At 35.9% G+C, this 18,889-nt stretch overlaps 1 protein-coding gene across 3 annotated transcripts in view; it reads left to right on the top strand.

Moving 5' to 3' along the window:
* Nucleotides 1-18,889, top strand: part of Chic1 (cysteine rich hydrophobic domain 1) — a 68,396-nt gene that overhangs the window by 14,016 nt on the left and 35,491 nt on the right. For all 3 annotated transcript variants that reach the window (XR_007345097.1, XR_007345096.1, XM_015505869.2), the window contains exon 3: nt 3,905-4,060. Coding sequence is in view for 1 of the 3 variants with exons in the window: in XM_015505869.2 (XP_015361355.1) it covers nt 3,905-4,060 (156 nt within the window). In the remaining 2 variants the exon portion in view is untranslated. The remainder of the gene's footprint in view (nt 1-3,904; nt 4,061-18,889) is intronic.

Below are 18,889 nucleotides of genomic sequence, written 5' to 3'. Positions count from 1 at the left end.
TGCCTTTATCTCTAGAGATTTTATGACTTTTACTGTTATTCAGTACAGTTTTTTTCAGACAGTCTTGGCCTCCTTTTAAAGTCAAAATGAAGATCTTAGTTTATTGTTTTAAAATCTAGTAAAAGTTTTACTTCTTTATATTTGACGACTTCAAAAATTTGAATTCTCAATTTTATTGACTTGAATATTTTAATGTTTAATTTGTCTGTGGTAAGAGTATAAACTGAAACTATTTGTTAAAAGTGGAAAGTGTTAGTGGGGATGAAGGAAAATTGCCACATTTTAGAAATGTTTTTGTTTTCACTTCCAGAAACATGTAATAAAACATGTTTTATTAAAAAATCATATGCCTTGGCATATAATTTATTTTATTTACCATGTTTTTTTTTAAATCCAGATTTTCTAGACCCTCATTGTTATACAAAATTACATACAAGAGGAAGTGAGGGGAAAGGGAAAAAAATCAAGGGGGAGAAATGAATTAGAGTAGATGGGGTAGAGAGAGAAGATGCAAGGGGACTGGAGGGGAGGGGAAGGGGGATAGTAGAGGATAGGAAAGGCAGCAGAATACAACAGACACTAGTATGGCAATATGTAAAACAGTGGATATGTAACCGAAGTGATTCTGCAATCTGTATACGGGGTAAAAATGGGAGTTCATAACCCACTTGAATCAAATGTGTGAAATATGATATGTCAAGAACTATGTAATGTTTTGAACAACCAACAATAAAAATAAATAAGTAAATAAATAAATAAATCCAGATTTTCTTTTCCCTTTTTGTTTTGTAGCTTTTAATATCCCTCAGACTTTTAACACCCTTCTTCCCTGGTGGACATAGAGTTTTCTAAAGCTCCATAGCTCAGTTCTTTGGACTGATTCATTTCTGCATTTAACTTTTACTTGGTTACTTTTTTTACCCTTTACTTTTTAAAAAAATATTTACTTTTTTAGTTTTAGGTGGACACAATATCTTTATTTTATATTTATGTGGTGCTGAGGATTGAACCCAGTGCCTCATGCATATTGGGTGAACACTCTACCACTGAGCCACAACCCCACCTCCCACCCTTTACTTTTAATATTTGTGAAGTATACTTGTATTTACTTTAAAATAAAAATTTAGATTCTAAGCTTTTAAATTTGTTAATGGGCAGAGTAATAATTTTATTATTTGTATGAGTTTATATCATAATTTGCCATATTTAAAATGTATTATTGATTCAGAATGCACAATTTAAAGAGATTTGGTAGTGATATTATGCTACAGATTGAAGCTAAATGTGTATTTTTCTTTATTTTAACTTGGTTACTCAGTAATTCCCTAGGAAAAAGAAAGTTGAATATCTCTCTTTTGGAGAGGTAAATCTTTTTTAAAAAAATATTCTTTAGGGACTTTGGTTCAGCAGTAGAGCACTTGCCTCACAAGTGTGAGGCACTGGGTCCGATCCTCAGCACCACATAAAAGTAAATAAGCAAAATAAAGGCATGCGGTCCATCTACAACTTAAAAAATATTAAAAATAAATAAATACAATAAAATATCTTTTAGTTATACATGGACACAATATCTTTATTTTGTATATTTTTATATGGTGCTGATGATTGAACCCAGTGCCTCACATGTACAAGGCAAGCACTCTGCCACTGACTCACAATCCCAGACCCTGGAGAGGTAAATCTTAAGGTAGTAACATGATACCTTGTTTTTAAAAAGGACATGGGACATGGGGGCTGAGGTTCTGAGGTTGTAGCTCAGTGGCAGAACACTGGCCTCCCAAGTGGAAGGCACTGGGTTTGATCCTCAGCAACACATAAAAAATAAAATAAAGGTATTGTGTCTGTCTACAACTAAAAAAAAAATTTTTTTTTTTTTAAAAAGAACACTAAGAGGCTGGGGATCTTGCTTAGTGGTAGAGTGCAAGTTTTAGCACACATAAGGCTCTGGATTCAATATCCCACACCGAGAGAGAGACAGAGAAAGAAAAAGATCATCTTCTCTGAAGAACTGAAGAACTGAAGACCACTGAATCTACATCCAAAATGTAGCAGTTATCTTTTTTATAACATATTATGAAATAATATATAATGTAATATAATAATATCCTTTTAATAATATCTAGGAAAACTGTGGACTATAAGTAATTACCTGATTAAACTGTCTGCTTTCAGGTGAGAGTCCTTGCAAAAGACAGCTTTTCTTTTTATCAAATCTACTCAGAGATATGATTTACAAATTTCTTTGTCAGAGTATTTCATTCAGGAAGTTCTAAGATGTAATTTCCATTCCCAGTGAGTATATAAAATAAAAATTATTATTCTGTTTTATAAATGAGAAACTAAGACTGAGAAAAACTAAATAATTTTGCCTGGGATTTTTCATAGCTAGTAAGAACTAGATTCAGATCTCTTGATTTATTGTCTAATGTGCTTAAATTATGAGTGTTTTCTATTTTCAGTTATAAGGCATGATTCTCTGAATCTTATTTTCATTTTTACCCCTGAAATTTTGGCACTTAATTGGAATTTTTTTTTACACGGTGATTGCCATTGTGTCATGTTATTGACAGGAAAATGAAACTAGTTTACTTTTGTCATGTAGGAAAAATTTTGAGCCTTATGGCTTGATAACTGTTGATTGTTAGGAAGAAAATCAGACTCATGTGCTAAGCAATTAACCTTATTGGATGATATGAACAATTCTAAGAAAGCTTATATGCTTAATGTTTTAATCATAATAGTGATGAATTCTTTGGTCATGTATTTATTTCTATAGCATCTGCTAATAGATATGTTTTGTATGTTGATTCTAAGAAACCTGTTAAAAGATAAAATGTAATAATTTGTAAAATTTTAATACAACTTTGTATTTGGGAAAGTAGAGCTGTATAGTTTTGGTACCTAATGTACTAAGGAGTTTACATTTTAGAATACCTACTTTTCCTGCCAATTTCATAATTTTTGCTTTCATACTCTGATGCTGAAATATTTTCCCATAAATTTTGCAGTCTGATAGCTTTCTAAATTAAGAGTGATCAGTGTGTGGTCCAAAAATGTGATTTTACTGAGAACAACCTGTACACCTTTGAATTGTATAACCTTCAAGCAGAATTTTTGGTATAAATCTGATTGCTGGTCATGTTCATGCCTTTGAACTGACTTTGTCGTTTTCAGAGAGGCACAAGCAGCCCTTCCAGGAATGGAGGTAGTAACTAGAAATATTAAATTTGTGTATTTAAAGACCTTTCAACTTTCAAAATTTAGAGCACTTATGAGTCCATTTTATGCTGAGTATCAACAGACTGTTTTGAATGTAATTACTAAGATATTATCTTTTGTTAGTGTAAAGTTTCCCTGTAAACATTGGCAAGTCTTAAAATTGTTAGGTTGCAACTTTGCCAGGGAGGAAAGGTTGAAGAGTTAGCATTGTAGAATTAATCCAGGAGTATTGCAAAGTTCTAACTTGAATTCTGTTTCCTCTGGTAGTATTTGTTTTTTTTATTATTATTATTGTCTTATGCTTCCAGTCTGAATTCAGAATACTTTAAGTCAGAGTACCTGAAGACTATAAACAATATTGCCTTAATAATGAGAATATTTGGTAACAAAACTGGTTGGTGGGTATCTTTTACCATCAGTTTTGCTACTGTCATTTTATTGTAGGTCATTTCAAAAGATTTTTTTCAAACATCAGGTTAAGATCTGGGAGCATAAAATTATATTATTTTACTTCCCGATGTCTCCCAAGACCATGTGATACATATTTATGGGAAGAGATGGGAAAAAAGTATATTTCGACATTGTTAATTCCTTAAAATGTTTGTAATAAGACATTTTCCTTATGTTTAGAGACGAATAGTGGGAAGCTGCCCACAAATTGTTAAAGACAGTGCCCTTGTTGTAGGTGGCCCCAGAAGAATTTAAGACCAGCATTGGCCGTGTGAATTCATGTTTGAAAAAGGCTCTCCCAGTCAATGTGAAGTGGCTGCTCTGTGGATGTCTCTGCTGCTGTTGCACACTGGGTTGCAGCCTGTGGCCTGTTATTTGTCTCAACAAAAGAGTGAGTATAACCATTCTATTGTATAACAATAGTAAAAGCTAACATTTATTGCACACTTGCTATGGGTCAAGAACTGTTTCCATGTACTTTACTTAATTTTATTTAATTTCCATAACAATGGTATCATTTTATTTAAAAAAAATTAAGGTATGCAACACAGTAATTGCCATGTTTTTTTTAATTGTTTTTTGTTTTTGTGGTGTGGGTATTGAATCCAGGGCCTTGTGCATGCATTTGAGGCAAGTACTCTACCAACTGAGCTATTTCCCCAGCTCCAATGGTATCATTTCAGAGATAAAGAAACTCTAAAATGAGCCATTTATCCAACCTTTATCAATACTTTATCACTTAATATGCATTCCTGTCATTTTAAGTAAATACAGTGAAAGTAAAGAACTCAGGTAAATATAAATATAGGTGGACTGCTTATTCTCTTTATACAATCTGAAGCTATGACATAAAATGTTTCTAAGCTACAGGTATATTGGAGAACTACTTCTAATCTGAAGAAAGGCATAAGAGAAAGTAACCTGCAAAGTTGTGTGTTACTGGGGGTCCTTAGTTTTGAATATGTTACAATAACATTCTAACAGCATTGCTATTAGTTATTCCATGAAATTAAGACAACTATCTTAATCTGATCTGATTTAAAATTTCATTTTTATTTTGGAAATAATTTCCCAAGTGGGAAGAAAGCTTTCAATATTGAAATTGAAGCCAACGAGGACAGTTCATTTTACCCCAAGTTCTTTTCCCAGTACTACATTAAGGATTTATTTAATCTTTTAAATAATAATTAGCTTACTAAATCAGATTTAAAATTATAGCACCTTGAGGAGGAATAATTAGTGGTGCAGTTACTTTATTAAAGTGAAAAATAGTCCCAAGAAATAATCTTTATTTTTTTTCTTCTCATTTTTCTCATTCCCTCTTTCATGTCTGCTTCAAAAAGACAACTAATGCTGCCAATCCTATGAATTTTTTGAATGGAAGAGTAAAGCATTTTATTGATTCCTTTGGTAACCACCAGTAGATCAGAGCTTTACTTTAAATATAGCTTAATTTGTTTGTCAAAACATGGACAGTATTTTCAAGTGACCTTCTGTAAGTAAAAGCTAAAAGCATAAATGTCTTTACTTAATTGTCACATCTTACCTTTAAAAGTTAAAATCAATAACTCCTATCCATCCCCATTATTTTAAAAGCCTCAATGTGAATTAATCATGATTTGGATTTCCCATCATGTGAATGTAGCCAATCTCCAGTACTTAAGAACAGATTTTTTGGTTTTAATGTTTATCCAGGATTTATCTTCATTCTTTGACATATTTATGCTTTGCCTATTTGTCAAAGCTTCCATCAAAGAACATGAAATAGAGGGCCGCGCACTGTGGTGCACACCTGTAATCCCAGCAAGTTGGGAGGCTGAGGCAGGAGGATCATGAGTTCAAAGCCAGCCTCAGCAAAAGCGAGGTGCTAAGCAACTCAGTGAGACCCTGTCTCTAAATAAAATACAAAATAGGGCTGGGATGTGGCTCAATGATTGAGTGCCCCCTGAGTTCGAGTTTAATCCCCAGTACCAAAAAAAAAAAAAGAACCTGAATTAGAAATAAGTTTTTCACTCATTTAATTTTTTTCACAATATTTTTATTTTATTTATTTATTTTTATGTGGTGCTGAGGATCGAACCCAGTGCCTCACACATGTGAGGCAAGTGCTCTACCACTGAGCCATAACCCCAGCCCTCACTCATTTTATTTAATTTATTTATTTTTAAATGAACGCAATACCTTCTTTATTTTTATGTGGTGCTGAGTATTGAACTCAAGTGCCTCACACATGCCAGCCCCATTTGATTTTATTATCAGCACTTCTTTTATTTATTTATTTATTTATTTATTTATTTTTTGGTGGACACAACATCTTTGTTTGTATGTGGTGCTGAGGATCGAACCCGGGCCGCACGCATGCCAGGCGAGCGCGCTACCACTTGAGCCACATCCCCAGCCCCTCAGCACTTCTTTTTTAAAAATTTTTTTTTCTAGTTGTAGATGGTCACAATATCTTTGTTTTTATTTATTTTTATGTGGTGCTGAGGATCGAACCCAGGGCCTCATGCTTGAGAGGCAAGTGCTCTACCACTAAGCTTCAACCCCAGCCCTTATTATCAGCACTTCTTAACAGAATAGTCAATGGAAAAAAATGAGATAATACTAATGCTGTGATCTTTCCCTATCTTCTATTACTTTGGTTAATTAAGAGTTTATCCTGAAGTTGAAATATCAGTGTATTCTTTTTAAATATTTTTTTAGTTGTAGATGGACACAATATCTTTATATATTTATTTTTATATGGTGCTGAAGATCAAACCCAGTGCTTCACAGGTGCAAGGGAGGAACTCTACCACTGAGCTACAGCCCCAGCTCCGAAATATCAGTGTATTCTAATCACTAATCTGTGAATTTTAAGAAGATAATACAGATTTGCAAATCTTCATCCCATGAGATAAATTCAGCTCACTCTGTCTTTTAACATTTGATTCATTTAAAAATTGGAATATTGGGACTGGGGATATAGCTCAGTGGTAGAGCACTAGCATGCATGAGGCCCTGGGTTTGATCCCCAGCTCTGCAAATGAATACATAAAAGTTGGAAAATTTGTGATATCTGATCTGTCATAAAACCTAAAGATGACAATCCTGGATCCACATGCCTATCTGTCAACAGTGAAATCTAACTTGGTAGTGGTTTCTCCCTTTAAATAGGACATATAGTTTTTGTTCACAACAAAACTATCCAGCATTTACATTATCTGCCATTCTCTGTAGGAATTATAGTTCATGGCATATTGTCAATGATATACTAGACAATGAAATATTAAGCCATGCTGATAACCACTGTATAAGGCACTGTCCTTTCTGGAACATTAGTTTCCTCACTTATAGAATCAGGATAATATTTACTTTTAAGGTGGATGTGATGAATATGATATTTTAGGAATTTCACTGCTTTTGTGTCTATAAGGAGAATTTTTAAAAAAATACAATTTTAAGAATTTTTATGCCTTCACTATTGCTTCCTAATCCATAAAATAAGTTGTATAGACTGTAATAGTTGAGTTGCAAGGATGATTAGTCTTCATATAGCCCAAATCCCTTATTTTACAGGTGTAGAAAGTAAGATGCAGAAAGGTTAGGGGACTTTCCCAGGGCCACATAGGAAATGGCACAACCAGAAACAAACCTCGTTTTATTTTTTGTTTCTAACTCTGTATTCTCTTGACAACATGTTCCTTATATCAGATTCTCCATTCCTGAGACATGAAATATTTGGAGAGGTAGTATGATAAATGGTTGACCCACTGTGTTTTCATTCTCTAGAAGTGATTGGAAAACTTTTTCTTAAAGAACAAGATAGTAAATATTTTCAGCTTTGTCTTCCACAGTTCTCTGTGACATCTGTTTACCTCTGTCTTTGCAGCATGTAAATAGCCATAAACAATACTTAACTGAGTGAGGTATTGCCGTGTTGCCATAAAACTTCATTTACAAAAATAGGCAGCAGGCCACATTTTGCCCAGTAGGTTGTGGTTTGCCATCCTTCTCTAGCCATCTCTAATTGGTTATATAGCTCTATGGAAGACATGTGTTTATCCAGAAAATAAGGTAGAAATAATATGATTACTCAGTCCTGAATCAAAAAGTTGCTATATGGATCAATGATTATAAAATGTTTCCAAGAAGAAAACTTCTATGTAAATAGTCTACCCTATGAACTATTTTTTGGCTTTTTGCCTGCAACCTGGCAGGATCCTGACTGTGCTGGCTGCCTGGTCTCCTGGCTCAATCCTGTCTGTCCCAGCTGAAGCCGCTGCTGGGGAATTGGAGCCTTTGGGGTGGCGGTGGGCCTGGCATGGCCAGGGCTTTGGGCATACAAGGCAAGCACTCTATCAACTGAGCTATATCCCCAGCCCTCTGTGAACTATTTTTAACCAGTATAATTCATGGACATTTTCTTTAGCAAATTAGATTGCAGAGAAAAGAAATACAGATTGGATACCTTGAGTTCCCTGTATTAACTCTTGACTCCCATGAGAACTCCATAGTGACATGGTATATGAGATGAGGTATATTGATCTGTTCTTACATCCACCACTGAAACAACTATGATATCATTGTCAGTTTTTAGGCCTAGTTATGCCAACACCCTTAAATTTGAAATTACTTTTAATTTTTCCTATTTTTGCCATAATATTTGATAAATTGAGAGTGATATTTAGAAGGAAGGGATTATTCTGTCTCAAAACATGAACATGATGCTGTTTTAGGAAATAAGGTTTTTAATTCACTGTCTTATAAGAAAACGCAAATTATAGAAACAAAAGCCCCATCTATACAGTATGCCATATGGAAAAGAAAATCGGTTTTTGCAGTGAGAGGCAATAGTTCTGCTACGAGTTAAACAGTTACCTGTAATCTCTATTTAGGACTTTTATTCATACCTTTCATAAAATACATTCTGTATACTCTTGGGCAAAGATAGCAAGCCTAGTACATACACTTGGTTATAGCTTGCCTAGTTCCCTGCGGTATATATGCACAACGGGGGTTTACTCAGCCATGAAGAAGAAAGAAATATGACATTTTCTGGTAAATGGATGGAACTGGAGAGTATCATGGTAAGCAAATTAAGCAAGTCTCAGAAAGACAAGTATGTTTTCTTTCACATGTGGAAGTTAGAGGGAAAAGAAGAAAAGGATGTAATGAAAATGGAGGGGAAGGGGCTGGGGATGTGGCTCAATGGTAAAGTGCTTGCCTGGCATGCATGAGGCTCTGGGCCCTGGGTTCAAATAACCAAGCACCAATTTAAAAAGAAAGAAAGAAAATGGAAGGGAAACCACCAGGGTAAAGGAAGGTGAGCAGGGTGAGTGAGGAGGAAGTATGGGGAGGTACTGGAGAGAAATATTGACCAAATTTATGCTATGTGCATGTATGTATATGCCACAATGAAACCCATGAGTCTATATGATTAATATGCACCAATACATAAATTTTAAAAAATCTACATGGATGACTCAAAAAGTATTAAAGATATGTCAATAGTGACCATTTAGTTTAGTAGAGAAGATAAAAAATCCTACATGTAGTATAGTTGTTAGCCAGATTAAACTGACCAAAAGACAAAGGAAGCTAACTCATCACTCTCTAGTATTTGTATATCATAAACACCATCATGGCTCTAGCCCCCAAAGAGAACTGCCAAGTCAGTTCCAGCAGAGAGCATGGTAAGAAATGGAGTGCGCCTGCTCTCCCGGACCCACTGCCCCCTCCCACCGCCCCAGGCCGGCAGATGAGCTGGAGGGCCCTGGGACAGGATGCAGCCTCCCCTGCAGATCCCTGGAGCTCCTGCTACGAGTGCCCAATGGCTGGCCCTGGCTGTGAAGGACAGGTGAGCCTATCACCCAGGATGGATGACCTGATGGCGGCAGCAACTTGTCAGTACCCGGACTGCGCGTGCTGCCAGGTCTTCTGGCCCAATCTTGTCGGTCCCAGCTGAAGCCGCTTCTGGGGAATTGGCGCCTTTGGGGTGGCGGTGGGCGTGGCATGGCCAGAAGAATGGCGGCCTCCCGAAACGCCCCGCCCGAAAGCCGACCCGAATGCGGAACAACGCCCTAACGCGGAACAACGCCGCCGCCGGGAACAATTCCCCGAACGCTGCGGAGGCCGGCAGGGGCTTCAAGTTCCAAAAAGGAGAGTTGACGCCTGCAAGCTCGGCCACGTGTTGGACCGCGGAGCCGCACAGGCCCTCCGTGAGCGCTCAGCGTGAGCGCTCAGCGCCGCCTCCGCGAGACCCGCACCTTGTCTCGCCAACAAAGACCAGAACCGTCCTGGAAGGTGAGCGAAGCTCCGGTGGAACCGTTAGCGGCCTCGGGCGGTTGGTGGTTGGTGTTGGGGCGGTTGGTGTTCCTTCTAACAAAGAGAGAAATGGTCGAGTCACAGGCCTCATCTGCCCAGTTGGAAACGCCCGCCACCCTCTGGGAAGATTTCCTGGCCCTTTGTAAAAGGCCTTTGTCTATAATATGAAAAAGCTGCTCTCAACTTGCCCCCCACCTTTTAAAACTTGTGCTGCATCTGGACATCATAAAGGTAAAGGGGATGCCTGCCGTGTGATAGAGTTGGATATGAAATTTGTCTTGTAGATGGATAAGAATTTGTCTTGTAAACATTTACAAGACACAGGCCATTTTGTTTGGAAAAAATCAGAAATGCCTTCTGGAAGTGACTTTGAAATGGATTTGTTAGACCACCTCTAGGAAGTGGTTTTGTTTGTTCAGTGGGTTGTTGGACATGGAGGAGTTTTCGGTGGACACAACATCTTTATTTCTTTTCTTTTTTTTTTAATGTGGTGCTGAGGATCGAACTCAGCGCCCCGCGCATGCCAGGCTTGAGCCACATCTCCAGCCACAGATACCTCATATTTAACCATTGCTATGCATGCAATTTTATTTACCAGTGCTGTGTGAATAGTGCACAGGGTCTTATTATTGTTAGATTTATGCCTTAATATTCCTATTTGGAGGTGTCCTAAGATAAATGGGCATTATTGTTTTAATTTCAAATTCCTTATGAGTTGATGGTGAATGGGAGGTACTGAGATGGAATGAATATATTCTGCATGTAAGTTCATTAGTATTCATAGCATATCAATTTATCTGATGAGGAGTTAGTCTGTTGCTGTTTGCTGTAGCCATAAATGTTGGAGGTTAAAAACTTTTCTCCAGTGTTCTTGTTTTTGTCTAGCCATATTTGTTTGTATTTCCCTAGAGGCTTAAATAGGTATTAACTAAAATGCACCATTCTTTCAGTTATATTTCTCATTATAATACCAGGGCCCTACTGATATAGTGGCAAGGTATGGGGGAAGGAGAAGCATTATATAGTCCTATTATTGGACCTCAGTTTTTTAAGTGGACCCATGCCCCTGGGCCATGACCTTTATAAATGTTTCTCTCTCTCTCTCTCTCTCTCTCTCTCTCTCTCTCTCTCTCTCTCTCTCTCTTTTTTTTTCTTGAGATAGGAAGGCTAGAGGGTGCTGGAGTTGTGTATTTCCCTTCCTGAAGATTTTTAGGCTATGGCAAAACCACAGTTGTTTAGGAACTAGTACAATAGTTTGCCCTTTTTCAAAAGAGCAAAATTCTTTTGGTATACTTTAAAATATCTACATTTCTCCTTCTCCTACCAGAATCATGAGGGGCTTTTTTCTCTGATCACTGTGAGAACTTGATAGGGTGAGTAAAACTCACCAAAGTGTGTTAAGCTGCTCCTAAAACTGGAATCCTCTGGAGTTTTAAAATTTCAATCTTTTCCCCAATGAACTTCTAGTGATTTGTCAACTAAAATTTAGATATTGTTACACCAGTCTTGGTTCAAATGGAGTTCATTCTCCTCTAGTTTTGCTTTATTGTGCTTCTCTGTGTTTGCCTTTTTGTTTCCTCAGTATTTGGTGCACTCATGTACACCACCATCTCGCTCACCTCTTGGATAGATCTGAAAGGAGTTGTTGATTTTCAGTTTATTCCATTTTTTCTTGTGTGGTCAGGAGAGATTACTTTTAAACTCCTTACATTCCTATGTGGACCTTCATCTTTTAAATGCTACACATTGGATTCTTGTTTGGCATTTATTTTCTTTCCATTTATTAATTTTGATTGCTTATCCTCCATTGTTTCTAATGAGAAGTAAGCTGTTAATCTTATTACAGTTCCCTTATAAATGACAAGTCATTTTCATCTTGCTGCTTTTAGCATTTTCTGTCTTTCTGAAGACATGTCTCTAGTGGATCACATTGTATTTATCCTACTTGGAATTCCATGAACTTCTTGGATGTGTGAATAAATATTTTTCATAAAACTAGAGTAGATTTCTGCCATTATTTTGTTATTTCTTCTGTTTAATTCTTGCTCTCTCTTCTTCCCATTTATATGTATGTTGGTAAACTTAATGATGTCTAACATTTCTTTCAGGCCGCGGTCATTTTCCTTTATTCTTTTTTCTCTTTGTTCTTAAGATTGCACAATTGCTTTTAATCTGCCTTTTCTCCTAGTATTGGGGATCAAACCTAGGCCCTTCACATGTTAGATAAGTGTTATACCTCTGAGCTATATCCCTAGCTCCTTTTTAAAATTTTTATTTTGAGATAGAGTCTCACTTAGTTACCCAGATGGGCCTCAAATTTGTTATCCTCCAGCCTCAGCCTCCGGAGTAACTGGAATTATGGCCATGCACCACCACACCCAGATGTTTAATCTGTTTTCAAGTCCATGATTTTTTTAATCTACTTCCTCAACTCTGCTTTTGTGCCCCTATATTGAATTATTAAATTTCAGTTCTTATACTCTAATTCCAGAATTCCATTGGTTCTTTTAAATAACATTTATCTTTTTGTTGACATTTCCAGCTTAATCAGACATTGACATCATAATTTTCTTTAATTATATTTTTTCTGGTCTTAGCATGGCATATTTGTTAATTTGAGAAACTGAATTCCTTTTTATATGAACCTGTGTCCTCTTGGCCGTGGATGTTTAAAGTATTTCAAATTCATATTTGCTTCTTTTTGGGGCTCCTGAGCTTCCATTACAAGTTGTGTTCAGTCAGCTTTAAATTATTTAGAGCTCAATGCTTTCATTAGAGAGTGGGATCATCTTTCTATCATCCAGAAATTCCTCTCTCTTTGTTAGCTAATAAACCCTTTCAAGTGTACAATTCAGAGCAGAGGCCTTAATTATATTCAAAGTGTTTTATACCTATTACCATTATCTATTTCCAAAGCTTTTTCATTACTCCAAACTCATAGCCACTAAGTAATAAGTTTCATTTCCCCTTCCTTCAGAACCTAGAACTCCTAACCTATTTTTCATCTCTACATGTTTGCCTATTCTAGATACTTCATATAAGTAAAATAATATCATATTTTTCCTTTTGTACCTGGCTTATTTTGATTACCAAAAAGTATTTGAGGTTCATCCTTACTGTATCATGTTTCAGAAGTTCATTGCTTTCTATGGCTGTGTAGTAATCCATTTTATTTATGTACCACATATTGTTTATCCATTCATCTATTGATTGGCACTTGGGTTGTTTCTATCTTTCAGCTACTGTGTATTGTAATGTTCTGATGAACATCTCTGTGAGTCTCTGCTTTCAGTGCTTTGGGGTATGACCTAGGAGTGCAATTTCTGGATCATATGGCAATTGTTTACCTTTTTAAGGAACCACCAAAATGTTTTCCATACAATCTGTACCATTTTGCATCCCCACCAGGAGTCCATAAGAGTTCCAATTTATCCAGATCTTCACCAACATACATACAAGGCAGGTTCTCTACCACTGCGCTATACCCCCAATCCTTGTAAATTTTTTTGCAGATATGTCTGTTCAGGTCTTTTGTCTATTTTGTTACTAGATTGTTTATCTGTTCTTAAGTTGTGGGTGTTTTTATATATTCTAGCTATTAATCCCTTTCCAGATTATATGATTTGCAATACTCTCTCTATGGTTTATCTATTTATTCTATTGATAATACTATTTAGTACACAAAAGTTGTTAATTTTGATGAAGTCCAATTACACTTTTTATGTCTTCTTGACTGTGTTAGGCATCATATCCATGAAATCATTACAAAACTCAGTGTCATCAAGATTATCTCCCATTTTCCTATAAGAATTTTATAGTTTTAGCTCTTATATTTAGTTCTTTGATGAATTTTGAATTAATTTTATAGGTAGTATAAGGCACAGCTTCAACTTCATTTTTTACCTGTGAATGTCCAGTTTTCCATGTAACATTTGTTGAATGTTGAATGGTTGACATTCTTGAAGTTCTTTTCTGGACTTTTTATTCTACTGCATTGGGTCATATTTCTGTAATTTATATACCACATATTTTTATTACTGTAGCTTTTATAGTAATTTGTCAAATCAGGAAGTATGAATTACCTAACTTTGCTCTTCATTTTTAAGATTGTTGAGCTAATAGGGGTGCCTGGAGATTCATATGAGTGGAATTTTATATTTTTATCAAAAAAACAGTCTTTGGGATTCTGATAGAGATTGCACTGAATTTATTGATTATTTTGGATCATATTGTCATTTTAACAATATAAAGTCTTCCCATCCATAGACTGAGGATGTTTGCATTTATTTAAGTATCTATAATTTTTTCCTGCAGTGTTTTACAGTTTTCTGCATGTGTTTTGTTTCCTTGGTTAAATTTACTGCTAAGTATTTTTTGTGCTATTGTAAATACAACTATTTTCTTAATTTCCATCAGATTGTTTATTGTTTCAACTATTTTCTTAATTTCCATCAGATTGTTTATTGTTTTTATATGGAAGCACTCTTGATTGTAATGGATATGTATCCGGCAACATTGCTATATGTGTTAGGTAGGTCTCAGATTTTTTGTGGATTCTTTAGGATTTACTACTACAAAATCATGTCATCTGTGAACAGAGACCATTTTGCTTCTTCCCTTCCAATTTGGATGCTTTTTCTTGCCTAATTCCTCTGGCTAGAATTTCCAGTTATTGTTATCTTGTTTCTATCTTAGAAAAATATCTTTCAGTCTTTTACCATTTATTATAATGTTAGTCATATGTTTTTTATATATGTCCATAACATGTTGAATAAGATTCCTTCCTTCCTTTTTTTTTTTTTTTTTTATGGTGTGTGTGGTGGGGGGGGGGGTGGTGCTGGGGATTGAATTCAGGGCTTTGTATGTGCAAGGCAAGCACTCTACCACCTGAGCTCTATCCCCAGCCCCAATATTCCTTATTTCTAATGCATTCAGTGTTTATCATTAAAGTATATTGATTTTCCTTTTTTAAGTAAACCACTTTTAGGTGTGATTGACATGTAAAGAACTTTATACCTTAATCTGTTCAGGCTTCTATAACAAAATACCTTAAACTGAGTAGCTTACAAACAAAAGAAATGTATTTCCTATAAGTTCAGCATCATACTCAAGGTACTAGCAGATCTGGTGAATGGTGAGGGCCCACTTTCTTAGTTAATAGATGGAGCCTAATTTGTCCTCATATAGTAGAATTGCCTAACTCAACTCTAATCACCTCCCAAATGGCCCACCTCTGTATTTGGGGGAGAGGGACATAAGTATTCAGTCTGTTCTCCTGTACATATTTAGTGTATCTCAATGAATTTGACAATGAATATATACCCTTGAAACCATCACCAGTACCAAGGCCAACAAACATATCCAGTACCTCTGAAAGATTCCTCCTACCACTTTTACTATTTTTCTTCTCAGTAAGAATGCTTAATATAAGATCTAACTTTTTAGCGATTTTAAGTATAGAATACAAGGTTTTTGTGTATGTGTCTTTTTCAATTTATTTATTTTAATTAGGTATATATGACAGCAGAATGCATATTGTTTCATTGTACACAATTTCAGCACAGCTCTTCATTTCTCTGGTTGTACACGATGTAGTGTCACACCATATGTGTAGTTATACATGTACTTAGAGTAATGATGTCCATCTCATTCCACCATCTTTCCTGCTCCCATGCCCCTTCCCTTTCCCTCCCTCCCCTTTGCCTAATCACAGTTCCTCCATTTTTCCCATGCCCCCCCCCCTTTATGGACCAGCATCCACTTATCAGAGAGAACATTTGGCCTTTGTATTTTTGGGATTAGTTTACTTCACTTAGCATGATATTTTCCAACTCTATCCGGATAATTTACCTGCAAATGCCATAATTTTATTCTCTTTTAATGCTGAGTAATATCCCGTTGTGTATATATACCACATTTTCTTAATCTGTTCATCTATTGAAGGGCATCTAGGTTGGTTCTACAGTTTAGCTATTGTGAATTGAGCTACTGTAAACAATTATGTGGTTATATTACTCCAGTTTGCTGATTTTAAGTCCTTTGGGTATAGACCATGGAGTAGAGTAGCTGGGTCAAATGGAGGTTCGATTCCAAGTTTTCTAAAGAATCTCCATACTGCTTTCCAGATTAGTTGGACCAATTTACAGTTTCACCAGCAATGTATGAGTGTGCCTTTCCCCCCAACATCCTTGACCTGGATATCCACATGAAGAGGATTGAAACTAGGTCCCTATCTCTCACCCTGAACAAAAATCAATCCAAAATAGATCTAAGATGTTAAGGTAAGATTTGAAACTATGTGAAGAAAACATACAGAAAAAGACTAAGATATTGGTACAAACAGTGATTTCCTGGATAGGAGTCTAATAGCCCAAAAAACAAAAGCAAGAATTGATAAATGGGATTACACAAATTTATTTATTTTTTATTTATACATTACAGTAGAATGTATTTTGACATTATACATACATGGTCTATAACTTCCAATTCTTGTGGTTATACATGATGAGGAATTACACTGTTCATATATTCATATATGAACATAGGAAAGTTATGTTGAATTCATTCAACTGTCTTTCCCATTCCCATTCCCCCTCCCTTCCCTTCATTCCCCTTTGTCTAATCCAAAGTACTTCTATTCTTCCCTACCCCCACATTGTGTGTTAGCATCCATATATCAGAGAGAACATTGGCCTTTGTTTTGGGGGATTGGTTTGTTTCACTTAGCCTGATAGTCTCCAGTTCCATTTATATTCAAGCAAATGCCATAATTTCATGTTTCTTTATGGCTGAATAATTCCATTGTTTATATATATACCACATTTTCTTTATCCATTCATCTTGAAAGGGCACGGTTCTATTGGTTAGCTATTGGGATTACACAAATTTAAAAGCTGCGCAGCAAAGAAAACAATCAACAGAGACAATCTACCAAATGGGAGAAAATATTTTTCAGCTATATATCTGAGGAAGGTTAATATTTAGAATATATAAAGTACTCAAAAAAAACTGAACAACAAAAGAACAAGTAAGTCAATTAAAAATGGACAGAGTTGGGAATATAGCCCATTGGTAGAGTGCTTTCCTCATTTGCACAAGGCCCTGGGTTCCATCCCCAGCATGACCAAAAAAAAAAAAAAAAAAGGACAAATGGGGCTGAAGTTGTGGCTCAGTGGTAGATCACTTGCCTAGCATGTGTGAGGCACTGGGTTTGATTCTCAGCACCGCATATAAATAAAGGTCCATCAGTAATAAAAATATTTTGAAAGATGGACAAATGATTTGAACAGACACTTTTTAAAAGAAGAAATACAAAAGACCAATAATTGTATGAAAAAATCTCCCTATCTTTAGTGATAGGGAAATGGGGCTGGGAATATATATAGCTCAGTTGGTAGAGTGCTTGCCTTGCATGCACAAGGCTCTGGGCTCAATTTCCCAGCGCCACAAAAAATAAAAAATCACTGAACTACAAGATAATAAATTTAAAAAAAAAAGTGATAGGGAAATGCAGATCAAACCTACATTGATGTTCCATCTCACTCCAGTCAGTATGGCTACAATAAAAAATGTTGGAGATGATGTGAAGAAAAGGAAACCTTTATATGCTGTTGGTGGGAATGTAAATTGGTATAACCACTATGGAAAACAGTATGGAGGTCCCCCCCCCCAAATCTGAAAATACAACTACCATATAATTCAGCTATACTACTCTTGGGTATATATCCAAAGGAAATGATATCAGCATACAAAAGAGATCCCTGCTTATTGAGGTGCTATTCACAATATCCATGATATGGATTTATCCTAGGGGCCCATCATATGAATGGATAAAGAAAATATTGCATATATACACAATGTAGTATTATTCATCCATAAGATAAAATGTCATTTGCAGGAAAATGATGGAACTGGAAGACATCACTTTATGCAAAATACTAGACACAGAAAGACAAGTATCACACATTTTTTTCTCATGTGTAAACTAAAAGGAAAAAAGGTGACCTGAAAGTAGAAGTGAGGCTATAAGAGATTAGGAGAGGTTGGGGAACACGGAATGGGAGGTGGAAGAAGAGGATAGGAGAAGGGAAGGGAGACAAAATCAAAGCTTGATATATGTATGTGTGGAAATGCCAGAGTGAAACCCATTAATTTGTACAATGTTAATAATTATGATAATAAAAAGTGTTGGGCTTAGTTTGTTGTTTTTCTAGTTCTTTTTTTTTTTTTTTAGAGAGAGAGAGAGAGAATTTTTAATATTTTTATTTTTTAGTTATCGGCGGACACAACATCTTTGTTTGTATGTGGTGCTGAGGATCAAACCCGGGCCGCACGCATGCCAGGCGAGCGCACTACTGCTTGAGCCACATCCCCAGCCCCATTTTTCTAGTTCTTCGAGGTGTAACATAAATTTGTTTATTTGAGGTATAGATTATCAGGGATTGAACCCAGAGACACTTTACCACGGAGCTACATCCTTAGGTTTTTTATTTTTTTAAGTTTTGAGACAGTATCTCGCTAAGTTGTTTAAGGCTTCCCTAAGTTATTGAAGGTGTCCTCAAACTTGTGATCCTCCTGCCTCCTAAAGATCACAAAATTTTTCACAGACTCAGTGGTGTAGAGTAACACCATTTATTATTTCATAATCAGAAGTATAGGTACAACCTGGCTTAATTGGGTTTTCTCATTAGATTGTAACAAGGCTGAAGTGCTGTCAAGGCTGCATTCCTGTCTGAATATCCTGTAAAAGAATATGCTTCCAATCCCAGTCTTAACAAAATGAGTTTCCTTAAACTTTCTATGTGACCTTTTCCATTTTAAAGCCAACATGGTGCTTTTAAGGGCTCTTATGATACATTGGCACTCCACAAATAAATCAGGATAATGTTCTTTTTTTTTTTTTTTTTTGTACTTG

The sequence above is a fragment of the Marmota marmota genome, unplaced genomic scaffold (assembly GCF_001458135.2).
Source record: "Marmota marmota marmota unplaced genomic scaffold, marMar, whole genome shotgun sequence".
NCBI classification, from domain to species: domain Eukaryota; kingdom Metazoa; phylum Chordata; class Mammalia; order Rodentia; family Sciuridae; genus Marmota; species Marmota marmota.
The sequence above is the reverse complement of the archived record's forward strand: the minus strand, read 5'-3'. Positions and strand labels throughout refer to the sequence as shown.